The sequence below is a fragment of the Cucurbita pepo genome, chromosome 11 (assembly GCF_057944985.1).
Source record: "Cucurbita pepo subsp. pepo isolate OVF chromosome 11, ASM5794498v1, whole genome shotgun sequence".
Classification (NCBI taxonomy): Eukaryota; Viridiplantae; Streptophyta; class Magnoliopsida; order Cucurbitales; family Cucurbitaceae; genus Cucurbita; species Cucurbita pepo.
In genome coordinates this window covers 6267018-6294769 of record NC_141808.1, presented here as the reverse complement: position 1 = coordinate 6294769, position 27752 = coordinate 6267018, and the positions used below count along the sequence as shown (strand labels likewise).

Genomic DNA, 27752 nt, shown 5'->3' with positions numbered 1-27752 from the left:
TGTTCCTAAATGATTATGCATGATTGTACGAAATATTTGAATGTAAACAGCATGAAATGTATGACATGAAATACGGTAAATTGCTTGAAATATAACCCCGGTAGGATTATGTATGATACGTAGACTGAAAATGAGAAATGACACGTTAAGCATGAAAGATGATCGCGGGGTTATATTCATTTATGATAAGGTAGAAGTAATGGGGACCTCATGCCACGTATGGACTGTGTGTAGAGTATATGGTACACGTCCAAATTTACCCGTTAGAACAACACCGTAGGAAGACAGATTGAAATATAGGTCCCATCATCTCATTGCATGTGAGTGTTGCATAACCCCGATAGGGGGTTACTTACTGAGTATTCTAGAAATACTCAAGCCTCGTGCTACTATATTTTTCAAATAAAGGCAAGGCACCCATGTGAAATCGACGGCGGCATCGCACATCCCGAGACCGTGGCACATGCATATGATAGTTGTTTTCCATTTCGTAGTATAGGTTAGAATAGGTTGAATTTCGTTTGCATTCAAAGTATAGGTTAGTTTAGGTTGAATTCCGGTTTGCATCATTAGTATAGGTTAGAATAGGTTGAATAGTAATCGCATAATAAATCATAGGGTAGTATAAGACAGTTGTTTCAGTGTTGTTCTTTTTCCTTTCTTTCCCTTTTATTCGTTTTTCACCAGGTAATAAAAGGCCAGCGTAAGTCGCATTCATGATAAGAGCCCATTTAATGTAAATTCCGCATTTCAAGATATAATAATGACCTTAGATTAAATAGGTAAAATTTAGGGTCCTTACAATATGATAAGCTTATGATATATGATATGATTGATATGCATTACGATGAATTGGTATAATGCACAACCCCGATATATACGTGGAGGTATGATAAAATGATATGACATTAAGGAAAAAGAGGGTCTGTTATACATGATAATGAAAGGAAAAAAATGTTGAGACTTCATGCATCATTATGTGTTCATGCATCATGGGATACCCCTTCTCCTTTAATGATGGTACAGAAACGTACGTTACAAAGTAGGGAAATGATCATTATGTTTACCATAATGCTGCTATGACGACCGCTAATCCTAAAAGGTCTTCAATATCAACAGCTGCCAGAGAATGTTCGCCCGACAAGAAAGGGGTTCAGAAGGTGTGCACGAACCGACTAGTGGGACCATACTCGCACGTATTGGTCGTGTGTAAAATAGTAAATACACATCCAATTACCCGCTTAAGATAGCCGCCGAAGGAATATAGACTGATATAATAAATCTCACTCATGATTATATGTGCTTGCACCTAACTCCAATAGCGGGGTCGAGTATTTCTAAAATACTCGACCATTAAAGGTACTTAAAATACTCCTCTTCTCTTGTACGACTAATGGTGACATCATAACCTAGGAGACTGCACACGCATAGAATAGTTTGTCGTTTTAGAGTTAGTATAGGACATTTTCACTCTATGTTACCAAGCTTATATTTTTATGATAAAGTTTTTTATACATTTCCACATAAAATGAAATAGAAATCTAAAATTGTTACACAATAAATAAATCTTTACATACAAATTTAGAGACTAAACTTATAATAAAGACTAAACTTATAATAAAAACATCGGTAGCACTGATATATACACGTTGCCTTTGAGTGGCAGTGAGTATATATATATATATATATATATATATATATATATATTCTAACCAATCTGTTTAGTATTACATGAAAAAAAGGTTACAAAGGCTTTGACAAATTATGCTCGTGATTGTTTAAAAGAGAGGCAATTAAAAAGAATAATCCAAGTTTGAATCTAATAGGTTCCGAGAAAATAGAAATCGAATTTATCTTCAACGGATGAAAGTGTGAATGTAATATGAACATGGAAAAATTCAAAAGCGCCCAAATCTTTTCTAAGTTTCAGGCAAAAAAGCTAACAATACTATACTAAACTATAATTTCAAATGTCAGACATTCGTACAAGTTTCCCATAGAGGATCCGATCGTCTCTTCCAGTATTGCTCTCCAACAATGCACTGTGCACAAGTTCCTGATACATTTGTAGGGGAAGGAAAAGACATTATTATCAAGATTTGTATTCACAAGTACGATGCTAGAATGATGTTATTTCCTACCCACCTTTACATCCCTGTGCGAAAGGAACTTCCCCAAATTGTGGATCATCATTCTCATATCTTCAACCTGATACACCACACAAACTTGACTGTTTAATGTGAATCTTCAATTCCATTACTAGAGAAAATCTGAGTTCGTGTTCCGAATAGAGAAGTTCGAAAGAACAATTAGATTTACCCGAATATACCCAACCAAGTTTCGATCAAAGAACCTGAAAGCCTGTTTCAGAGAACCATAATTAGAAAGAATGAATAAGTTTCCGCAAACTAATTCTAATTTTGAAGAAGTTGGAAAGGTTCATAAAGCACCTGCAGTAGCTCCTTGTCTACCGCTGCTGCCTCTTTGGGAGGCGAAAGCGAAACTTCTTTCTTCTTCGACTCTTCTTCTGCCCCTCTTTTATCGGACTCTGTCGTTTTCTTGCTAAGAGTCTCCTGGTTCAACACCATGGCTTTGTCAGGTTGATTTGCTGCAACTTTTTCAGGCTCAACATTTGCTGTTGCCTTTGCCTCTTCGTTCAATTCAGTCTTGGCATCCTCTCCATTGGTTTGCATTGTAGCATCCTTTTCATCATTAGTTTCAACTGTAGCATCCGTTTCATTCTATTATCACAAGGAAAACATAACATGATCTCAAAATATTATCTCATGAAAAAGAATTTTATAGAATAATTAAACTCAATACATTAGAGATCTAAACTATATAATACAATACATTAGACATAGAAATAAAGTAGAAGAGCACAGGCACACCGCACATTCCAGAGCCTAGACATGAACCTTTCTGAGATGGTCCCGCCTCAAATAATAAACTTAATTTTTGACCTTTAACATTAAATTCACAGTAAGCAGCACATATTTCTTTCCAAATGATTCTGTGATGGGGATGGAAAGAGAGAAAAGAGAGATGCCTCATTATTAGTTGAATTGTGTTGAGAACTTACGTCGCCCAGTTCCTCATCTTCTTCAGGATCTTCTTCTGGGTCTTCACCGTTATCTGTTTCAGTTTCCATCTTTATCTCATCAACATGACCAGCAGAGTCACTCCCCTCCACTGCAGGTGTTTCAGCACCTGCTTGAGATAGATGTAATGTTTCTGGTTCGATAGATTGATTTTCAATAGGAATGTCGGTAGTCTTTGGCCGTTTCGGTGATGATTTGTCTTCCCCCTTTTGGATTTCTTCACGTTGCCTCTTTCGCTGATTTCTCTTTGCCACAAATTTGGCACGCAATTTCTATTGCCAACATAAAAGATAGAATAAATATGTAAAGCTTTAATCATCAGAACAATAATTTAACTGACTCAAACAAACCTGGAGGAAAGTTAAAATACGGGATCCCATCTGATACTGAAGCATTTCATAGAGTGATTCAGCAAAGAGTGAAAGCTGTGAAGGGAAAAGAAAACGCAATGTAAGTATAGCAATAAACCAGTAAATATTGCCTTCAATCAGTAAGGAGAAGATTTTAACAGAAAATTTTTAGGAAGAGAAGACAGTGAATATCTTCCTATCTGCAGGACGGGTACCTCAAAAGTTGATTCTTCAATGTCTTTGTCTGTATACTCCAAGAGTGAGTCAAGGGAAAGCGACAATGACCGAAACTGTATTGCATATTGAAACCAAGTGATATAATTAAGATATGTTGTTGTAGGATCAATGTCAAACTGTTAATGTAAATGGATCTGGCTAAAATCAACCTACTTTGGAATCCTTGCTGCATTTTGTCTGTAGTATCAACCCCGGATGTCGATGAGGTTCTTCAGGCTTTCTCTTTTCTTTTAATTCTTTGTTTGGTTTGCTTCTAGACTCATCTTTACCCATTTTCTCTTTCTCATCTTTTGATTGTTCGCTATCTCTAGATTTTTCTCTCTTTCCGTTACCGCTATCCTTCTCACCAACTTTTTGTTTGTCAATCGAATTGGTCACAGGACTGATTTCCTTGCCAGTTTCATTGTCATTCTTCACATTCTCTTTCTCAGCCTTATTCAAACTTACAGAATCACAAGGTTTCAATGAAGTAGGCGATGTCGACTTTGATTGAGGAATCATCGTTTCTTGTTTATCATCTATAGTGGACTTCTCCACATCCTGTGTTTCATCTGTTGTAACCTTCTTCTCGTTCCCATCACCATCTTCATCTTTTTTAGAAACTTCCTCGCTAGATACCACAGCAGTAACTTTTTTTTTAGGAACCCTCTTAATAACTTTCTTTTTCACAGTTGTTTTCACAACAGTAGTATCTTGACCCACTGTTGCATGGAGGTCTGAATTATCCTTAGACTTATCCTCAGAGCAGTCCATTTCATTTTCTACTTTTGGAAGTATATCTTTATTTTTTTCATTTTGAGGACTTTTGCCCAACCGTTTAGTTACCTTTTTCCTTCCAAATGTCTTCACAGCAGGAGAATCACCGGAAGGTTGATCCGAAGGAACGTCAGAGTTCTTCTCTCCACTAGCCTTTTCATCCAGCTTGACATTATTCTTGCTGGCTACATCACCAACCGTTTTGGCCTTTTTGACAATCTTCTTGACAATCTTCTTTTTTCCAGATTTCACAGTGCCAACTTTCTGTGTATCACCAGCAGCTTCTCCTTGATCTGGTTTCTCAACATTCTCAGCATCCTTGCTTTCATTACCCCTTCCCTCGGATGTATTCCTTTTGTCTCCGTTGTCACTCTTTTCCTTTTCATCTATGTCTGCTTGATTGGTTGACACCTTATCATCTTCCATCCCTTCCTTTGCCTCCTTGGATATCTGAGAATTCAACATTGTTATATTAGTGCAGAAATATAAAAAGAAAATCCTGAGTCATAAATTTAGTATGAGACAAAAGGCTGCCATGTTATCCAAGGCTTGGAAATACAAGGATAATGAATTAGTAAAGGACTAAACAAAAATGCGCCCCACAAGAAACTTACATAGGAAGTTAAAAACTAGCCATCCCCATGACCCATGTTTTCTTAAGAGCAATGCAGTATAAACTTCAAATAGATAACTTCTATTTGGAAAAGCACACAATACCAATATATATATACATATAGGCTTGAAAGGAATCAAGGAATCTTCAACGACAAGGATGGTAAATTATATATACAAATTCAAGTAAATTATATAAATAGGAAATTCATAATATTATTGCATGTTTGGCAATCTCTGTCCTATTAAAAGTTTATCCCAATAATGACACAGCAGCTGGAATATCATCCTTGTCTTTTGGAATGATCCAGTCCAAGTTGCCATTAAACATGGAAGCATTTAAAAAGTTGTTTTCATTAATACCTTGCTAACAGCCACGAGTTCTTCAGAAAAATAATGCCCCAATATTCATGGAAGCTTCTACTTAAAGCAATATAAACACAAACCTCCTTTTTCAGTACAGTGTGGCGCTCTCTCTCAGCAACAGTCTTTTTATGTGCAAGCCATTGTTCCTTCCACACATTTAATGAAGGGAGACAATCAGATAAATCTGGAACAAGTAGTACAGAGACTTCTTTATGGCTGAAAACCCCATCCTTGCCATATCTATCATAATGTATCTGATGAGACAAATACCCTCTAGTGTCAGCACTTTAATTTTGAAAAATAAACAAAATTAGATACTCAATATACGAGCACAAAACACAATCAGGGATTAACAGTATTGTACATACAAACCTCTAGGAAACGATTCCAATGGTGGCAGTTTTGCAAGTCTAGTTGCGTAACATCCTTTGCATATCTGGATATGAAGAAGGCACAAGTAAGACAAAACAGCAATGCTCTCTCTCTCGCATACAAACACAAGTAGGACATAGCACAAACCTAAGGGCCGTTTGAACTAAAGCGTCAGCATCAACTGAAGGATCACCACCATCAGACGATTGCCATGGACCACCAATTGCCATGAAACTGCGGTCTTTCTTAAGAATGGCAAACCTAAGGATATTGCAAAAGTGGGGTATGCGGTCTTCGGAACTTCTCTCAGATGATAACTCCTCAAGAGCATTTTTGCTGATACCACTCATCAAAATAATCTGGTCCAGGAGATAATATAAATACACAAGCACCAGGATACTAAACTATTTTTTCTTCACCTGGTTTAAATTCAAAATGAATGTGAAGAGGAGAATAAAAACTAAAATGATCCATCGCAATGAGAAAAATATGTTCAGATAAAGTTGTTCATGTACAACTTGACCAGTCTTTTTTGTGAATTAATGCATGTATCTACTATGATTCATTAGCATCCACTTCATCTTCTTCCTCATTCTACATACATAATTTAGGTGGCTAAAAACAAAGTGGTTAAATCTTCAATGCTCAAGCAGGGTTTCCAAAACTTGGTCCGTAATAAAACCTTTATTGGCCTTCTAGCTAAGAACAAGTGTAGTGTCTGTTCTTGTCGGAAAAAAATTGGACAATAAAACATCATTTTCCTCCATTCAAATATAACAGAGAACAGCAGCAGCAAGCATATCTCCAAAGAAAACATTTCCTTGTCCTTGGTATATCTTCAATATACATCTTTCAGGGAAATAAATTTGTGTTCTAACATTTGTAAGGACATAAAAAATAAAAATAAAAATAAAAAAACCAAAATTTTTAAGGGGACAATGCAAGAAGAAAAGGACCATTAAAGATGGTGAAGGCATAAATTGGCCAGCAGATTATACTTCTTTGAATAACACACTGAAAATCAGAGAACAAAAAAGTTTGCAGAAGGGACAAGAACATAAAGGGATATTTCATGAGAAACAGAGTGATTGTAGAAAACATTAGAGAGATGTTCCAAGCAACCTACCTTCACATTCCATACTATATTCACATGATCTGATTTCTCAGGTTCTCTAGCCTTAAGCTCATCGGAAAGCACTTTTGAGCCAGATACAGTGCCTTCTTCAATAAAATCATGTTCGAAACTGTAGCAACAAGAAGGAATTAGATTGCCATTTTTCTTTCCTAATACACTCTTTCATCAACAATCGATTATTCAAAACTCAGAATCATAAAATCCACAAGTATGCAAAGAGGAGACAGATGCTCGAGAAACTCTCTTATAAATAAAAATTAAAAAAAATCAGGTAATTATATAGCGTTGGAAAATTAGGAGATAGGTTAAATTTCTGTTTTTATCATGTCACCTCGTCCTTGATGAAATAAATAAAACCTTTGCTGATGATTTTTGTTTTTCATAAAACCCAGAAGCTCCATCAAAGTGGCAGAACCCGCATTGAGAGGAAAATAAAAAAAATAAAATAAAAATGCAACTTGTGCTTGATGCAGAATAAGCGTGGACAAAGACATGCACAAAGTAGATAGAAATAAAATGCTCAACCCAAATAAGCCATATAATACAATTTCCAACCGTCAGCTTTGACAGAAGGAAGAGTGGGGGAAATAAAAATGAGCATGAACTCTCTCGAAGAAGCTACAAGAAAAGTTTCAAACTACATGAGGAAAAGATAAATACCTGACAGGAGTATGAAGGGAAAGGTTGAGTTTCTCCTTTGGCCAATTCACAATAACCTAGATTAACTGAAAACATCAGGTCCAAAGATCCACCATCAATCAATTATGAAATCTCCTAAAACACGTAAAACATGATGTATGCACCTTCGAAAACTCTGGGGATACAAAGAGTCGGGGATATCGCTTTTCTAATGACAAATAATCCCGCTGTACATCTATTAAACTGTGCGCGTACACCTGCAAGTGATGGAAGGCAAGAATCAAATCTTTGGTTGCAACAGAAAGAAAAACACAATCATGCAAAAGTAAGAAGAAAGCTCAAAGAACAGATAAACAAGCATTCCCTTGGGGAAGTAAAAACAATTTTATTTCATGAGATTATCACAATCCTAACATGTTCTTACCAATCATTATACATACGGGAAAAATTAAAGATCATTCAAGTCAAATTAAAACGAAAAACAAATAATTCCAGCATTTTTAGATAAACAACGGATGTACAAGATAAAGATCAACTCCAAATGTATTCCAGGAGCTCAGAAGATTGGCCACGCTGCTCCCAGAAACAAGGCATGATCTTATCACGATTGCAAAACGAACTATATGCTTTAAAAAGCAGATGGTTAAAGAAGAATGGGGACTCAAGGGGAAATGAGCAAATGGAATCCAAGTAATATTGCAATCAAATAGGGGGGGGAAAAAGAAATGTCAGAGTAATTTGTTCCACAAAAGTGGGAAAGTGGAGGTAGGCAATGAACAAATGGAATCTTGGTGGAGCAAATAGAGGACTGAACAAGAAAATTGCAAGAGAAACTTTTGAAACATGAAGAATCTCGGAAACCCCTGTTTTTGCCAAGGAAGGTAATGAACAAACGGAATCCAAGCAACCAATGAAAAACAAAACAAGAAAACCAATGGGAAAAACAAATTCTGGAAAGTGAGGGAACTCTGAATCAGATGCAACAATATACAAAAGGGGGAGAAGAACCAAGGTTTAGATAATTTGAGGCTTCCACACTAATTCCAGAGCCAAGAAGCAATGGAGAGAATGAGGAGAAAATCTGGAGCAAGCGAATTAAATCCTATAAAGCCCAGTCCCTAAAGTACTCGAACAGGAAGGAACCAGATATTTAATGGGATATATCTTGTCAAAATCATTGAATGACTGAGCTCCAGATCTTTTTACCTTGCAGACATATTCTCTCCTTTTTTCTTTAACAGGTGAGTGATGCCTTCAGCATTAAAGAACACCGAGTTAGTTAAAACGGACCAATAAAAGATTCTGCATGGGGAACTATAGGAGGATCAAATAAACATCAAGATCCACCTATGCAAAGCTTCAAAATGCGGAGAATCTCGGCGTAATGGTCTCCTCTCCTTTGACAAAGAGGAACCATGTCTGTCCTTAGAAACTCTTGGTGGAGTGCGTTCACGCCTAATTTCAGGCCCACATTTGAGATCTCTGTCTCTTTCTTTCTGCCTTTCCAAGATGCGCTCTCTTTCCCGTTCTCTTTCCCGTTCTCTTTCTCGTTCTCTATCCCGTTCACGTTCACGTTCTCGCCGTTCACGTTCCCGTTCCCGTTCCCGTTCTCGTTCGCGTGCCTTCTCCCTGTCTCTTTCTTTCTCTCTCATGCGAAAACGCTCCCTTTGGTGATCCTCCCCCCTAAGCTCGAATTCCCGAAGATAACCAGCTCTATTATCTTTGTGCTCATCCATCCTTGGATGGCTTTTACGTGTCAACATACTACCTGAATAATCTGACTCAAGAGAAGTTCCATGAAGGCCCTTCCCTGCAGCATAGTCTCTACCTGGTGGCAAGCTCACTCCATAACCTGGATTTGATGAACTCTGGGTGTAGATAAGTTCATCCACATTTCTACGCGGAGCAGCCCCTAAAATTGATGTCGAGTGTTGTCCACCATAAGAAGCATTAAGCACTGACACATTGCGAGGATCGGCATCTACTCTTACTCCATAAGAGAGAAGTTCTTGGGTGGAATGACGACTAACAGCAGCCTTTGCTGCAAGATAATCATTTTGTCTGCCAGAAATGTCCGGCTACTTAGCGTCATAAGAAACAGACAATCATCTCATTCATTGTATAGATTAACACAAATAAAAGAAGAATGAAAAACCTGAAGAATTTAGCTGTTATATCTTTTTGACTATTGGATGAGTCATACAACCACAGACTTCCAAATTTCCATAGGAAAAGCAAACCAACCTTGACTAAATGCAACAAAAAAATGTGCTGACAAAAGTACGGTACCTTGAGCTCCCATCAAGGGCATCTGCTGATTGCAGAGATTGAGCTTTTAGTAACTGCTCTTGACGAAGCAAGGACATCTGGTCAACACGGTCATACGAGTCAGCCTGTTGGAATACAATAGAGAGAATACCATCAAGAAAACATGCAGAAACTGAATAACCAAAGCTCATTTTCTGAAAAAAAAAAACTTGAGAAAGAAACAAAGTATGGAAAAAAAAAATTTCCTATAGAAACCATACATGACGTTGATGCCCAAAGCCAACAGTAGATTCAGAAAATCTACCAGCTGCATCAGTTTTCAAATCCCTCCCTAAATAAGCACTCTGATGCTCACTATATTGCCGCCTATCAAGAGTAGGATATTCAGTGACCTTTTCAGTGAACAACTGATCAGTTCTATGACCATAGCCATGGTTTGAAGATGATATATAGTCACTTGACAGATACTTGGGGGAATCAGGAACAGCTGGGGCATAGCCTCCTCGACCGTCCAAAGCTGATGCAACACTACTCCCTTTGGCACTCAGTGGAGGACCCTGTATTCAGAAAAATAGCTCAATAATTTAGTTGATGCTGGATAATAAGAAACTGGCGATACTAAGACAAAGAAACCTCTAATGCAAAATGTAATATGCAATTCCAATTTTTGAACATTATTATAAAATCTACAGAAACAACTAATTGATAACTCATAGACGCAACAAATTAACTATCTGCAAAAGAAAGTTGCTGTCCTCAAAACTCATATTCAGATGGCTATTGATTATGTTACAGCCAAACCATCCAAAAAAAAAAGGTATTCATGCTTCTAGTAAGAAATTCTCAACCAAAATAGGCTAGCTCGCCTAGCCTTCGGTAACACGCTAATCAAATCAAGCCCATGAAGTAACACAAAAACAAGAATACGATAAAGAAACAAGTGAAAGATGGTAGAAATATGTCTTCTAGTTTCTTTTTCCCATAATTTTCCTTCGCTATTACTCAATAATTTTCTGTATTCTTTGTCTATTTCCCTAATCTTTTAGATATTGTTTCCAATTATAATTTTAAAAGTTGTGGTTTTACAATAAGAATACAGAGCTAGGAATACAATATTATTCAATTTATGATTTCATTCCATTTAAAATGAGGCTCTCAAGGCTTACACCACACCTTTCTATTAGAAAGGCCTCGAAGCCACCTTCACCGTCTTTGGATGTGCAATTAGAGCTTTTATATGGCATTTTTTGTTGGAAAGAAACTCAAGATGGTGCTCTCTTAGTGCAGATTGAAGCCCAAATAGTTTTAGCAATGTCCTCCATTATTGATAACATGTTGAAGTGTCTTACAAAAATCTTTTTTTACAAATAACATCCCTTCTTTCATCAACCTATATGGAGCTCTCGTGCAAAAGTTTTCTTAGGAGGGAATTTCTTCTACCCTGACCCACAAGGTTGATTTCTTTATTTCTTTATATATATCTATATATATATATATAGTTTTTAGGCTAAAAAATTATTTACTCTTGTAACTAAAAAGATACACTTGAGGCCTTTTTTTATATGAACCACCACACTTCATTGACGGGAAAAAAATGAAAGAATACAGAGGCATCAAAAAACAAATGAGGCCTATTTTGTATGTATCTTTTGGTTTCTCTCCCAGTTATGAACTTTAGGGTATAAATTGCTACTTTCCACTGATATATTAAAAGTGAATTTCATGTTTCAAAGAAAGGGAAAGTAATTTGGTCTAAATGTGGAAGCTAAGAACCTTGCTGCAGAACGTTCATATACACAAGGAAGTTGTTGTTGAAACAATTGGGCCCAATGTTTGCATGACCAACCTACTAAAAATTCTTAACATATCCAATACATTTAATGTTCCAAATTCATCTAAATATCAACTTCCACAGATTTGCCTAGTGGCCATTGAGGCTAGTGGAAAAATAAATGATCTTTAAAAGGAACGGGTTCACAAACCATGATAACCACTTACCTGGGGTTTAAATCCTATGAGTTTCCTAGACAATCAAATTTTGCAAGGTCAGTAGCTGTGATTGAGATTAGGCAAGGAATACTCACAGTTCTTAATTGAGGACAAAATTGTTTCTGAAAAGAGAAAATGAATGGACTTTCAGTAAGGATCTTAAATCCAGAAGATCATAACCATATTTTGTTTCACTGTCCATATTTTGTTTCACTTTCCATATTCATATATTGGTGGAATGCTTTTTTCCCATCAATATAATATGAGTGAGATTTCGGAGAGGATTCCTGCTCAATTTAGCACCTCATTTGCAGTCCATCTCTTTCACAAAAGCTAAGATTCTTTGAATTGATGCTACCAAAGCAAACCTATAGGAGATTTGGTGGGAAAGAAATCAAATAAATTTAGATTAATTCCTTAATGGTGTAGATCATTTTGAATTAATTAAGGTCAAAGGTTCTCCTTGGAATTCCTTGTATAATATTTATGTTGTCTAATTTCTTAATGATATTTCCAACAATTGGGGGGCTTCTTTTCTAGGGGCGATCTTTAGTTTTCCCTTTTCTTTTTTTCTTATTGTTTCTCAGTCTACACTTTGTAGACTTTGAAGCTTTTGTACTCCTTTTATCTTTTCAATCATCAATAAAAAGTATTATTTCTCATTTAAAAAAACATACATTCAAGCACCCATCTTTACCCTATGATATAATTGGAGCGTTCCTTCCTTATTGGGAAGGTTGCTACGTTGCTATGTTAGTCAAGAACTATCTTTAACCAAAGGTAACTAAGAGGTATTCTATTTATTTATCAGACACCAATTTGTAACCAGCTTCCCCCCTTATAAGAAGGTAGGGATATTTGCAATCTAATGGACTGAATCTTAATAAAGTACTTTATAAATTTCACAAGAACACAACATTGGAAAGAGTGCAAGCTCAAGGAAAAGGGCAATAAATCTTCACCATAACATGAACAGAACGTTTGAACAAAACCATGATGATTGTCAATTCTTTCATACTATGAAATCCACTTCCCCATATCCTAGTAAATTTAGGCTAAGCAACTCACTGGCTTAAAAGATGTGATACAAGAATAATATAATAGTCCAAGGGAAAATACAATCAAATGAGCGAGAACCCAACCTGTGGTTTGCTACTCAATGCAACTGAGCTGTACACAGAACTATACTGCCCTCCATAATGAGTGGTGCTTGATGGATGTGACCTATATGCAGTATCAGCTTCCTGTGAAGCTCCCAACATTGAGGAGTGCCTAGAGGCCATGGAGTGCTGTTGCGAGTCAGGTCCCCCAACAGAATTCCCAGGGTAGACACTACCCAACTACAAAAGCACCAGAAAATTGTCATAATATGAGAACAAGGACGAAAGTAGAAATAAAAGTTTACAAATCCACAAAAAAAGAAAAGGGAGGAATAATCATTTCCTATTTTTTCGGTACAACAAATGTAGAGTGTGGAGATTTGAATCTCTAAACTCAAGGGGAGGAGTATACTCTGATCATGTTGACAAAAATCATTTCCTATTTTTATACTTCCTTATACTTAAATATCCCTGAAAACAGACATAAACTATTGAATGTTGAAATAAAAGGAATGGAAAACCGCATAACACGATATTCATCAATGCTAGATTTATACAAAGAAAATAGAAGGTCAAAATAATGGGTAAGCTATCCGCTACTGAAAATAGAACATGGAGAAACGTTATCGAGTCAACAGCGTTTGCTAAACCCAAACCAAAACAGGTTTTCAGCGCATGAGAGAACTAGATATATCACATAACACACGTCCTGAACAAAATTGTAACCACGACATGGTAACTTGGAGAGCGTATCACAACATCAAAAATTGACGATTGGGGTGCCAAAATAAAATGTCAAGATAATGTTAAGGTACAGAAGACATGCAGAAATTGAATATAAAAAGGAAAACGTATCAATCGATCAAAAATCGACGATCAAATCCATGATTACGGTTTGAAAGACATGCAGAAGTGGAAAAGAAAGCGGAGAGCGTACATTTTGGCCATATCCAGTCTGTGCAGCATATGATGACTGCTGTCCGTAGTTACCACCGCCTCTAGACGAGTACATATTCTATCACGTTCAGCAACAACGGAGGAACCCTAAGGTGAAAATCCAAGAAGCTATAAATTAGAAATTCTCGTTTGAAGGATTAAGCCATCGTCACACCGAAATTGACAGCACCATGACATTATAAGGGAGATTGAAAATTGAAAAGTGGCATCAAGATTACCAAACGGAGGAATAATGATCGAAGATTAATTGATTCTGGGTCGAGAGATACGATACTCGAACCCAACGAACTGGAGCTCGTCAATAAGGCTTGGCGAGTTATATAAGAAACCCTAACGCCAAGAAGATGGACTGGGAAGCTTACAGATTTGATTTATATTATCTCCACTTAAAATATTATTTTAGTCTTATTTTGAACATTTAATATTTTAATGTCCGATTAAATCCTAATTTTAGTATCTTCTATTTATTAATTTATTGTCAATTCTCAAAAGAAAATTAATATGCATACTTTTCATTTTTTTATTTTTTTCTATTTGAATACGAAACATGAAAAAAAAAATGAAAATCAAGGCATACTACTGTCTACCGGACTTTAGGGTAGTACATGGTTTGAGTATTTTAAGAAATACTCAGCAAGTCACCTCACTGTTGAAGTTAGTAATGCTATCACACACATAACATGATTGAGACTTATCCTTTAAAACCGTAACATGACCTTAAGTTCTTTCAAGTTTTGGGCAGGGTTGGATGTGTGGTACTTCCTCACACACGCCCGTGTACGATAAAATCATTTAGTGTTCTTACCTTGAGATATTTGATTAACAAGGTAATTCAAATCTTACTTTCTTTTGAAGTTATCATTAGGGTTGTGTATTCTTACCTTTCCTTTAGCCAAGGGCTAAGTTTCTTTGCAATTTTGTGTAATTTAGATTGCATGTTCAGAATCATTCAAGCTTGACATGATCATTTTTGCTTGTGGAGTGATTCGAATTTCAAACAAGTTTGTTTGCCTTGAGATATTCGATCAACAATGTAATCTGAATCTTACTTCCTTTGTACTGATTCCTTATCAGAAGCCTTGGATGCAAGTTTCAGACTACACAACTTGAAGTGTATGAAGCCTTAGCATAGGTATTTAGACTATATTGTTTGCGACATATGAAGTATTGGACAAAAAATTTCAGACCGTGTCGCGTGGAACATATGAAGTCTGGACATAGGTCTTAGACTACATCGCTTAGAACGTAAGAAGCCTCGAGTGTAGATTTCAAACTGTATCGTAAGGAACACATAAAGCCTTAGATATAGGATTAGACTACGTTGTTTGAAACACATGAAGTTTTGGACGTAGGTTAAAATTGTGTGACTTAAAACACATAAAGTCTTAGAAACAGATTGTCAAGTTCATATCTTGTACCGTAAATCCTAGGGGAGTGTCATAGGGAGCTAAAAGAGAAACAAGAACCAGAACCAAGACACAAAATCAAGGTCAAAGACTAGAATATGGATCAAGATCAAGTTCTCGGAACTAAAAACCCAAAACCTCATAACTAAGGTCGTTGGATCGAAATCAAAGTTAAGAACTCAAAACCAATGACCAAGGTCATGGGCAAGATTATAAAAAGAACTCGGAACTCAAGAATAGAATCTAAGGACCTAAGTTCTCAAGACAAGAACAAAAGCATGACAAGAAAGAGTGTGGTACTCTAGCATACGTTAAGGGCACGATTAAAAGCCTACAAGTAGGCTACTTAGTTTTTGTACTCATTCTTATTCTCCCATGTTTTTCACGTGACAAGTAGATCTGGATCAGGTGCATTACCGATCCACACCATTTTCTTCTCCTTCTTTTCTTTTCTTTTCTTTTTTTTTTTTTTAATTTTTAATTTTTTATTTTAAGTTGTTTGACAAGCGGGTTGTATTCAAACTTTATTTTGAATTTGTTAATGAAATGTATTTATATTTTATTTTAAAAAGTGAAAAATTGTACCATCTATTTTTCAAGTTTTTAAACGAGTCACACCTAATAAAAATTGGGTTGTGACAATATACGGGCTTAAAGCCAAAATCCGAATTTGGAAACTCAGATTGTGCAATTTAGAGTTTTGACACGTATGATCAAGGTTAATATTTTTTCACATTATTGTGAGAAATGATCAAATGTGATGGTTTTGTCACGTATGATCACTAGTCAACATTAAAAATGGTTTCATTCTTGGCGTATTTTAGGTTCATTTTCCTTCAAGGTACGGACGACTTTTTGTTTGTGTTGTAGGGCAGTTCACAAAAAAACTAATATGTTTTTTAATATTTTCATACAAAAAAGCACTAGGACTTCTATTTCGAAGAAAAAAAAGCCTATAACGATGCATATGAGCTTAAAATCAAAATCCTAAGTCAGGAACCCAACTTGGGCAATTTAGAGCATTAAGTGAAAAAACATAGTTATGTTCAATATTTTTTAATATTATTGTGAGAAATGTTCAATTTTGATGATTAGTCAAAACATAAAATAAGTTTTGCTCTTTGCCAATTTTCGGATGATTTTCCATTTGGGGTACTATTGCTAACTTTTTGTTCGTACTTTTAAGGTAGTTTTGTGAGACTACCTGAGCCCTCCGTTATGTTAATAATTAGGCTAACTTGAGCCCTCCGTTAGGCTAACTTGGGCTTAAAATTAAAGTCCTAATTAGGCTAACTTGAGCCCTCCGTTAAAAAAAAAAAAAAGTTATAGTCAAAACTTTTTGACACTATTGTGAAGAATGTTTAAATTTGATTGCTTTGACACGTATGAGTAGTAGCCAACACTAAAAAATTGTTTCGCACTTAACCAATTTTCAGTTCATTTTCTTTTCGGGTACCATCGACGACTTTTTGTTCATGTTTTATAGCCGCTCCGAAAAGCTACTTTCTTTTTGTATTATCTTAAAATTTTCATAGGAATCAAGAAATAGCATTATGGGTTAAATTTTGAAGAAAAAAAAGCATGAAGGTCGTATATATGAGCTTAAAACATAAAGCCAAATTTAGAAACTCTAGTTGAGTCACGGAGAGCTCTCGTAGAGAAAAAAACCAAGTTAGGATAAATTTTTTTCTACATTATTGTGAGAATGTTTAAATTTGATGGTTTCCACACATATTATTAGTAAACAACCCCGAAAAATGGTTTTGTTGTTAGCTAATTTTTGGTTTGCTTTCCATTAGAGTACGGCTTCGACTTTTCCATCTAAAGTAGGGAAGTTATGAAAAATTACTTTCTTTTTCTAATATCTTAATATTTACGTACAAAACAACCCTAGGACTTTGATTTAAAAGAAAAAAAAAAAGGAGATCTACGCATACCCGAGCTAAAAATTGAAACCCTAATTTGAAAGCCCCAATATGACCATTTAAAGCACTTGGTGAAAACCCCAGATAGTAGTTTTCCAATAATACTGTGAGGAATATTCAATTTTGATGATTTTGACTCCGACGAGTAATTAACAAAAAAAAAAAAAAAAAAAAAAAAATTGATGATTTGGACACGTAAGATTATTAACCAATGGACAAACTTTTTTTTCGCTCTCGTCTAATTTTCGATTCGTTCTTCATCGAGTCTCATCAACACTTGTGGTTCATGTTTTAGCATTAAAACTTTGGAATAGAAGATAAATAAATTACAACTGTAAATTAATAATTAAATCAATTAAAATAGTAAACTAAATCCATTTAGACTCTCGATTAATCTTGTTTTAAACCCTAAAAACCTCCCAAGGTGCAAACCCCAAAGTGTAGCTCGATTAATCTTGTTCTATTCTGTCCAAGATTCTTTCTTTGGATATTTACTAGATTTATACGAGTTGCGTGATAATCGATATCACTTGGAATTTCTCTGCAATTGAATCCACCGTGTAGCTCATGGGGAAAGATTCGAAGGCAAAGGACGCGGGTGGTAAAGGGAAGGGGAAGGCGAAGCAAGCAGCTTCCGGAGCCGATGAAAGTGCTTCCAAAGGGAAGGGAAAATCCGGAAAAGCTGCTTCCGATGGCCTTGGAACTTGCACTTATGTCAAAGGTTTCTCTCTTTTTCTCTCTTTTCTATTTCCCTTTCTTCAATCCTATTTACAGGGGTAGAAATTGCGTTTACGCTCAATCTCTGGAGGTTTAGGGATTTCGGTCGACGATTCTTATTTTGTTTTCCTTGAATTTGTTGTTTAGCAAGGCATATACTGTGCGAGAAGCAGGGTAAAATCAATGAAGCGTACAAGAAGTTGCAGGAGGGTTGGCTTAGCAATGGGGACAAGGTTCCTCCTGCTGAGTTTGCTAAGGTTGGATGTCTTTTTCTTCTTCTTACTTTTGGCCTCGCCGATTAGTCGATCATTTGCAGTTCTGTTAAAGAAAAACTGACTTGAGTATTTAGTTACAGATGCTTGATATTATATCCTTTCGGTGAATTGGTACTCTAGGTCATTTAAATTTGTTTTCCTCAACCCTTCTGTAGTTTCTGTCGTGGATTGTTGGGAGGGAGTCCCACATTCGCTAATTTAGGAATGATCATAGATTTATAAGTAAGGAATACATCTCCATTGGGATGATGTTTTTGGGGAAGCTTATGCTCAAAGTGGACAATATTGTACAATTGTGGAGATCCGTGATTCCTAACAGTTTCGAAGAGGAAAGATTATTACATTCATCTTCTTTTATTAAATGTGGTGAATTGGTAAATGCCGGAGATAACCACTATGAATTTACTAATGATCTAAACGATATTTTGTTACCTTATTGCATATTAGGTCTCAAAGTCACTGATGGGGTTACTTGGAATATTAATATCTTAAGATTGCCTTTTAAACTTCAAAGGTTTTTGATTTAGCCTACAGTACTATGTAATTAATTAAGATTTTGTACTTTGTAAGCTAGTTAGGATGCTCATGAGGAGGGACAAAGTAACAATAGAAGCAATCCTTTTTTCGAATTCTATGTGCTAGGCAACTGAATTTCATTCCAAGGGCTGAATGTTTTATCCCTCTCTAGTAAATTGGCTTCCCAAGATAGGTCTTGTTTCTTATAATTTAATGCTCAGATGGTGTATTACTTGTACACATAAGATTATCAAGACATTTATGGGATACATTCAAAGACTTTGATAGAGAGACCGAGAATATGTATATCCCTTTTATTTTCTTGTGTTTAGGTGTATGAATGGTGTCATGGGTGGTTGAGGTCAGTTTGTGTTGAAGCAGAGTATTTTCGTGGGTTTGATGAAAAGTTATATAGGGATAGGGCTGTTGTCATTGAGAAGTGTTGTTATTATTCCATAGTAACCTATATGTAGCTGATTTGTTTTGAGCTGTGTAAATGGTTGGACAAACAAAGGAACTAACTTAGTATTCAATCGGTTTACCGAAGTCCTTAGCTTATATGGTTAAAGTTGAAACAAACATAATCTCCGTTGTTTAAGGCAACTGCCGTTTATTCTTTCTTAAAGTTTTCTTTTAAGCTAAATAATTGTGGAGGTGGAGGATTGAACCATTAATCTTTGGCAATGGTTTTCTATTTTACATGTACAGATATATAAATATGGTTGATGAATACAGATAATTGCATATAATCTTTACAAGCGAATAAATACTTTGATCTGTTTTTTTGTTTTTGTTGAAAAATGTGTTGATTTGTTTTAAATATACCATAAAAAGCACAAATAAAGAAAAATGGTGAAAGAAAATATCTATAAAAGAGAGACAAACAAAATTGTCATGAGAAGATTCCCTAGACATTGGTATCTTTGAAATCCATGAACTCACCATGACATTAGACTACTTGGCATGAGCAAAACTCTCGTATTTTTAGTTGTCCTCATTTCTACTACATTTTTATTTCTCACTTGGTGTGAGTTGAGTCCCTTTTTTTGGTAATTGTGGTCTTTCTAATCTTACGACAAATTGGAGAATTTTTTTGTAATCCATTGCTAGGAACTCCCCTTTTTAATTTTATCTCATCTTTTATGATGCCTATCGAAGAAAAAGAAAGAAAAAACAAATAGGATTCAAGACGACATCAAAAGGTCCTTACATGCCTCCCATATGGTCATCCTAAGTTGTTTAGGTACACTACATGCTTGTCAAACAAATGCAAGAATCTAGATACTTGTCCTATGATATTTTTAGCTCCCCACCAAACAAATGACAGCGTAGATTTTGGTTGTTTACATTGCTAGTGGATGTTAATAGAGATGAATTTGGAGGTTTGCTAGAGTTTTATTTGTTTTTCTTTCTTTTTTCGTGGGTTTTAATTACTGGTAAACCCAAAGGTTTGAATGGGTAGATTTGAGTAAACTTAATCTTTGTTAACACTCCCTCTCATGTGTGGACTTGAGTCTCATTTTACTTGACTGAAGTCATCCTTCTTGTAACTTACTTCCTTGACTAACTCTGTGAGAAACAAGATGATTTGAGGAACTAAGACTAGAAGAGTTTGAACGTATGACCTCTTACTTTGATACAAACTTTGTTTGTGAATACATTATACATCTTATTCCAAGATTAGAATGTCATACAAGGTTTTCTTATAGAAAAGATATGTCAGACAATGGTTATAATGTTCATTATGTTTGAAGAGATCTCGGTTTTATCATCTACAAAGAAAAATGTTTAGTCTTGAGAATAATTTCAATGCTTGGAAGTGGAGGGCTGGGCTCATCAGCTTGGTTGTGAAGTCGTCCATTCTCTTAGATTAGGTATTGAATGATATGTCAAGAGAGGAGGGTGGTTCCAAGTCCCTTGAATACTTGCCTGAATAATCTCATTTTTCAATTATTCAACCCTTTCATTTTACCAAGTTCAATGTTAGTCAGATTAGTCAACATTTCTATGTTTCGATGCAACAACAAGATGTTATTTGTAACAAGTAGTTTTGTTGGTTGGTTAATTGGTCACATTTTATTCATGAAATGGGTTGAATTGATATTAGTTTGGATACAGCAAAATAATTTTATTAGATCTAATAAGTACCTTGCGTCAGAATTGAGAAATTCTATGGCTCGAATCTTTAGTATTCTCTTATTTATTACCCGTGTCTACTATTTAGGCAGAATACCGTCACCCATGCTTACTAAGAAACTGAAAGAAACGGAAGGGACTAAACAGGAACAAGAGGAGAGTGATATTGTAATTTCTTTTATCTTTCATATCAATAAAGTTGGGTTCTATTTGTTAGTCGTCTATAAACGTAAACATATGCTGCCCATCAAATACACCTAGCAGTGATTGCTAGGATTTTATTGTTACATTTTCATATTCATCTATATTTCATTGCAAAGATTAATGTTTCCACATTGTCTGAACAAAGGTACCTTACTTTCTGAACAACCCATACGCATTCTCATCGATGAATGGAAATTAGGGGTTTTTGTGGGTATATTTCCAACTGATAACAACACTTTATAACAATCTGGTTGGTATCTCAGTTAGCAGCAGAATACTCGGAGTGTCCATCAGGGAAAAAAGGTGGGGACCTGGGATGGTTTCCTCGTGGAAAAATGGCCGGCCCATTTCAAGACGTTGCATTCAGCACTTTAATTGGAGCAACCAGTGCACCATTCAAGTCGACGTATGTCCTTTCTCCAATTTCTTTTATTGTAATTGATTGTTTCCATTGGGTTTTCATTCTGAATTTTTCCTTTATGGCCATGTACTTCTTTTTTGCCTAATACTGAAAAGTCATCCTTTATATGCTAGTTTGGGTTAAGGTTTGGATTGATTAGAGTGACTGTTGATATAATAAGATGTGTTTGGATTCTTTTTACAAAGTCAAGATTCTCCTGGTGCTGTGAATGAGCTATGAATACACCGCAGAACTCACATTTTTGCTTCGGTGTAATGCAGGCATGGGTACCATATCATCTTGTGTGAAGGGCGGAAGAATTAGGACATCCGACTCAATTCGGGAAAATCCTACATTTGGCCATTAGCAATAATAATAATTCCCAAAAAACTCTACAAAGATCTTCGTTTATGTGTTTTTCTCTCTAGAGCCATGGAGTCATCAAAACCAATGCATATGCATGTTCCTGCCTTAACTATACCGTGTATTTGTAGTTTGATGGTCTGTTTTTAATAATATTTAGTAATGGAACTATCCCTTGTTGTTCAAGTTGTTTGTAAGAAGGGAATGTGTGTCAGCAAGGATGAATGTACGCTGGCCCCGAACAGAGGTGGATTGTGAGATCCCATATCGATTGGAGAGAGGAACGAGTGCTAGCGAGGACGCTGGGCCTCGGGTGGATTGTGAGATCTCACATGGTTGGAGAGGGAAATAAAATATTTTTTATATAAAGATGTGGAAACCTTTTTCTAGTTGACAGTTTTTAAAGTTTTTAAAACATTAAGGGGAAGTCCGAAAAGAAAAGTCAAAAGAGGATAATATATACTCCGAAAAGGAAAGTCAAAAGATGATAATATATACTCCAAAAAGGAAAGTCAAAAGATGATAATATATACTAGCGATGGGCTTGGTCTGTTATATATATATATATTTTTTTTGGGTGACATTTTAAGAGTGAAAGCTGTGCAGTTGTTACGGTGCGCATGTGGTTAATGATTTATCTGGTTTTAGCACCCAATACCTGTAAGATTACGTGCTTATGACCATTTGATTATGACCATTTGATTATTAAGTCATCAGCCCATAACAAAAACCTAAGCTATATGGTTGCTGGTCTATATCTTTAGTTTTTCCTCGAGTTTATACGAGGAACTTCCTACACTGTGACTACATGTACTAACACAAACAAGCTGCATAAATTGGATGCCGAGATTGTACATTTAGCAGTTGGATTATAGACTTTTGGGTTTGGTTAAGTTGGATTAAAAACTTTTGGGTTTGGTTGGGTTGGGTTGTACTAAAATCAAATAACGCATCATTAACTATGTAAAATATTTTTAATCTTTATAATAATCTTATAAGTATGGTAGGGTTAAGTTGTAATGCTATTTTCAAGTTTATCGGGTTAACTCAACCAAAAAAATGTCACATCACAAATCCACTAGAATTTTTTGTTATTCTAAAAGTTCAACTCAACCCAACTTTTATGATATGAGTGAGATAGTCTTAGTTGGTTGGGTTCTCAGTAAAAGATTGAAGACGGAAAGAAGAGGAAAAAAAAGAGAAGTTCAACTCAACTTAACTTTTATGACTTTAATTGGATAATTAAGTTTGTCGGGTTCTTAAGTCATATGAATTCAAGAAGAGGAGAAAAAACAAATTCAAGAAAGGAGAAAAAAAGAACACCGGAGAGATGAGGAAAAAGGAAGAGAAAAAAAAAAGAAAAAAGAAAAAGGAATGAGATGAGGGAGAAGGTGGGAGGAAAAGTGAGAAAGAAAAAAAAGAAAAAAAAAAGGTTTTATTTTATTTTTATTTTTAATTGGAAAATAATATATTTTTTTTTTTATAAAAAATGAGTAATTGACAAAAACAAAATAAATAAATAAATCTGATGATCCCAACCTTAGACAGACTACATAAGCTCAGAATTAGTTAAATAATTAAATGAAGTAAACGAACTCAAATTTAACCAAAAAAAAAAGAAAAAAAGAAAAAAAAAGAAAAAAACAATCAAATTGATATTCATATTCTCTCTAAATTAAATTAATTTTAAAAACATCATATACAAATGTGAAATTATGTATTAAAAAGTTTTTTTTTTTTTTTTTAAAGCTTGATTTATAAAATTTATAACAAAAATTAGTTTAATTATTAATTTTGGGTATCTCCCAAAACTCACCCACTCGCTTAAGTTGGGCGCTCATTGAAACTGGGTCTGGATTTTGCGCCTTTGAATCTACGCTCTTCACCACATTCCATTTCTTTCGTTAAGACTTCAGAAGTTTCAACCCGGAAAGATCTGAAGAGGATGGCAGCAATTTACAGCCTCTACATCATCAACAAATCTGGTGGCTTGATCTTCTACAAGGTAATCAACATAATGCAATTATAAACTAAATTTCTGCTAATTCCCCTCTGGATTTGGAGTTTTCATCCTTAATTTCGTATCTGAAACGAAAAACAAATATGAACCCCAAATCATGATTCCAGTTTGTTCATCATATTTTCAATCGACCTTTCTAAAACTCATGAATTATAAACCGGTTATCGGTGGAATTATTTTCATCTTCATTGAGTATTTTACGTGGATTGAATCTCTTATTGTGTTTGTTTGAAAATTTAGGATTATGGGTCTGCTGGACGAATGGACACAAACGATAGCTTAAGAGTGGCGAGTTTATGGCATTCGATGCATGCCATTTCCCAGCAGCTTTCGCCTATTTCCGGTTGTTCGGGTACTGAACTCCTTGAAGCCGACACATTCGACCTCCATTGCTTCCAGTCACTTACTGGTACATTTTTTTCTTCCACTACTTTGTTTAATTTGTGCTTCAAACGCATGGATTCTGTCTCAAAGACATGCAATCAAATTCCTAATGTGAAAGCACAATTAAAGTTCTAGAAGCGTTATTGATCTTTTGTGAGATCTTATATCGGTTGAAGAGAGAGCAACAATACATTTCTTATAAGGGTGTAGAAACCTCTCTCTAGCAGACGCTTTTTAAAACTTTGAGAGGAAACTTATTTGCTAGTGGTGGGCTTGGGCTGTTACAAATGGTATTAGAGCCATACACTGGGCGATGTGTTAGCCAGCGCTGGCCCCCAATGGGGGCGAATTGTGAGATCCTACATCGGTTGGAGAGGGGAACAAAACATTTCTTATAAGGGTGTGGAAACCTCTCCCTAGAAGACACATTTTAAAACCTTGAGGGGAAGCTTGAAAGGGAAAGTTCAAAGAGGACAATCTGCTAGTGGTGGACTTGAGCTGTTACAAATGGTATTAGAGCCATACACCGGGTGATGTGCTAGCGAGGAAGCTAGGCCCCCAAGAGGGTGGATTGTGAGATCCTACATCGGTTGGAGAGGGGAACAAAATATTTCTTATAAGAGTGTGAAAACCTCTCCCTAGCAAACACGTTTTAAAACCTTGAGGGGAAGCTTGAAAGGGAAAGTTCAAAGAGGACAATATCTACTAGCGGTGGACTTGGGCTGTTTCAAATGGTATTAGAGCCATACACCGGGCGATGCAAGCAAGGATGTTGGGCCCCCAAGGGGGTGGATTGTGAGATCCTACATCGGTTGGAGAGGGGAACAAAATATTTTTTTTATAAGGGTGTGAAAACCTCTCCCTAGCAGACGTGTTTTAAAACCTTGAGAGAAAGCTCGTAAGGGAAGACCCAAAAAGGACAATATCTGCTATGGTGAGTTTGGGCGGTTACATCTTTCTTGTCTTGAGACCATCAGTATATGGGGTTTCAAACATAACCTTAATGCCTTAATTAGAGGCTCTGTTCGGTTTGATTGGGTAGAAAGGATGTTGATCCTGTTTTAGAAAAATGTAGCTTTTTTTTTATAATCATATTACAATGTCTTCATCACAGATATGATTGTGCTGTCTGATATTTTCAAAGTCTCTCGACATCAACTTTCATGTTATATTCATTTTGTAGTTCTTAATTAAGAAGCTGAATCATGGATGAAATTGGGTGTTTTAGGAACAAAGTTTTTTGTTGTGTGTGAGCCCGGGACAGTGCACATGGAGGGTCTTCTGAAGTACATTTATGAGTTATACACAGATTATGTCTTGAAGAATCCATTCTATGAGATGGAGATGCCTATTCGATGTGAGCTCTTTGATATCAACCTCGTGCAGGCAGTGCAAAAGGATCGTGTTGCTTTGCTTGGCCGATGAACTTTGAATATCCTTCATTTTGCCAGTATTAACCATCCATAATTCAAGGCCGGCTCATGATATTGTTGTCCAAATACTTGATAATTTGCCTGCTAAATGTACTCCATGGTCCTTTTCAGTGTTCACCGGATAATCATGGTTCATTTTATAGCCAATTTTTTGTCAATGGTATACAGAACTGAATCCAGGCTTTGAGCTTTTGGGGCATGAGTTGCAGCAATGCGCCACCAAATGAACACAAGCACCCAAATAATCAACGTTTTACTTAGATCAGTTTGTAGTTGTTACATGTTTCATGCCAGCCAAATCTTATATTTTTCTGCATTGTTATGATATTATTACTGACTCAGATGCTCGTTCTTGTATGTGTATATAAAGGGTTAGCTGTAGATCAAGCCTTCTCAACAGATGAAGAGTGTGCTAGGACAATGAACCAATTCTGCAATTCTCAAGAGCAGCTCTGTTGCTGGATCGTTGCACTATAAACTGATAGGTATTGGAAGCATTATTAAGGTCAGGTCAACATCATCTGCTAAATTTTCTAAGTTTATCTCTTTTCTTTCGCTAGCAGATGTTGTTCTCTTTGAGTTTTTCCTTTCGGGCTTTCTCTCAAAGTTTTTAAAACGTGTCTATTAGGGAGAGGTTTTCACACTATTATAAAGAATGTTTTGTTCCTCTCTCTAACTGATGTGGGATCTCAGAATTCACCTCCCTTTAGGGCCTAGCGTCCTCGCTGACACTCGTTCCCCTCTTCAATCGATGTGGGATCTCACATTCACCTCCCTTCAGGACCCAGTGTTCTCGTTGGCACTCGTTCCTCTCTCCAATCGATGTGGGATCTCACAATTCACTCCCCTTCGGGGCCCAACGTCCTAGTTGGCATACCGCCCGATGTCCACCCCTTTTGGGGTTCAGTGTCCTCGCTGGCACATTACTCGGTGTTTGGCTCTAATACCATTTGTAACAACTCAATCCCACCGCTAGTAGATATTGTCCTTTTTGGCTTTTCCTAGCAAATATTGTCATCTTTGGGCTTTCTCTAGCAAATATTGTCATCTTTGGGCTATCCCTAGCATATATTATTTTCTTTGGATTTTCGTGAAAGGAACCTAGCAAGTATTGTCATTTTTGGGATTTCCCTTTCGGACTTCCACTCAAGATTTGTAAAACGCGTCTGCTAGGGAGAGGTTTCCACACCTTTATAAAGAATGCTTCGTCTCCTTTCCAATCGAGGTGGGATCTCACATATTCAACAATTTAAACCTCGTTGTTGAAGCAAAATCTAAACAAAATAATAAAAACAATAAGGGACCCAGCAAACAAAAAAAACTATGGCTAGTATTTTTATTCCATTAGCAATCAGATATGATTCATTTTTCTGGCATACTTGACTATAAAAGGGATTATTAGCTCTCGCTTTTATCAAAGATTTACATATTGATTTACACTCATTGAAATATCACAGCTTTGGATCATAAGTTTGTTCATGTCTCAATATCCAATGAGTTGATTCTGATGGCTTGACTACACCTTAGAACAAGTTAATTTGATGTTACCATGGATCATTATCTATGAAGATCTTCTTATGTGAGTTCATACGTGGCTCAAAACTAATGGCTCAAAACTGATAAGTCAACCTTAGCTCTCGGTCCAATTATCCTAGTACAAAATTTGAATTAACTAAAAGATAAGACTATAATTAGATTACCTATTAAGATCAAAGATCTAGAAGCAAGATTTGGAACCTTATTCTAAATTGAGTCACTTCACAATCAAACTTGATCAAGGTTCGATTGAATGACTTAGATGTAATCTACCATAAGAATTGAAATTTATAAATGACAAAAATGAAGGTTTGATTGAATGACTTAGATGTAATCTACCATAAGAATTGAAATTTATAAATGACAAAAATGATGCTAAAATTTGTAAGAGTGAGTCTCAATTTGAGAGCTAAATTTCATTCATCAAAATCTGTCTTTTACATAGTAATTTGTAGTAATTTGTTAGTATTTATAGTCTCTCTACAAAAGAAACTTTCAACTCTTTAAATGTCCATTAAAGAAGTTAGTGGCGATTGAGAAAGAACCATGTGTTAC

The 27752-nt window shown here is 35.8% G+C and overlaps 3 protein-coding genes across 5 annotated transcripts; 2 read left to right on the top strand and 1 right to left on the bottom strand.

Moving 5' to 3' along the window:
* Window positions 1-1827: 1827 nt before the first annotated feature.
* On the bottom strand, window positions 1828-14252 carry LOC111783995 (protein SHORT ROOT IN SALT MEDIUM 1). 3 transcript variants are annotated; one of them, XM_087128470.1, is made up of 21 exons: window positions 14101-14252; window positions 13863-13969; window positions 12968-13165; window positions 10097-10393; window positions 9858-9961; window positions 8916-9629; window positions 8775-8820; window positions 7733-7825; window positions 7590-7645; window positions 6921-7038; window positions 5942-6153; window positions 5795-5858; window positions 5503-5676; window positions 3842-4894; window positions 3667-3741; window positions 3452-3526; window positions 3050-3373; window positions 2451-2741; window positions 2320-2361; window positions 2146-2208; window positions 1828-2056 (listed from the first exon to the last, which is right to left on the bottom strand). In XM_087128470.1, the coding sequence occupies exons 2-21, from the start codon at window positions 13935-13937 to the stop codon at window positions 1967-1969; spliced, it is 4164 nt and encodes a 1387-aa protein (XP_086984596.1). In that variant the 5' UTR covers window positions 13938-13969; window positions 14101-14252; the 3' UTR covers window positions 1828-1966. The 3 variants fall into 3 exon arrangements, with proteins under 3 accessions (XP_086984596.1, XP_023520583.2, XP_023520585.2); XM_023664815.2 differs by having other exon boundaries at window positions 3083-3373; XM_023664817.2 differs by lacking the exons at window positions 1828-2056; window positions 2146-2208; window positions 2320-2361 and having other exon boundaries at window positions 2522-2722; window positions 3083-3373.
* A 3384-nt stretch (window positions 14253-17636) lies between these two features.
* On the top strand, window positions 17637-22010 carry LOC111784002 (uncharacterized). The gene is made up of 4 exons (XM_087128039.1): window positions 17637-17934; window positions 18078-18187; window positions 21325-21467; window positions 21743-22010. The coding sequence occupies exons 1-4, from the start codon at window positions 17781-17783 to the stop codon at window positions 21783-21785; spliced, it is 450 nt and encodes a 149-aa protein (XP_086984165.1). The 5' UTR covers window positions 17637-17780; the 3' UTR covers window positions 21786-22010.
* Window positions 22011-23639: 1629 nt separating this feature from the next.
* Window positions 23640-25853, top strand: LOC147790172 (uncharacterized). The gene is made up of 3 exons (XM_087128110.1): window positions 23640-23829; window positions 24085-24253; window positions 25457-25853. The coding sequence occupies exons 1-3, from the start codon at window positions 23770-23772 to the stop codon at window positions 25651-25653; spliced, it is 426 nt and encodes a 141-aa protein (XP_086984236.1). The 5' UTR covers window positions 23640-23769; the 3' UTR covers window positions 25654-25853.
* The last annotated feature ends 1899 nt before the right edge of the window (window positions 25854-27752 follow it).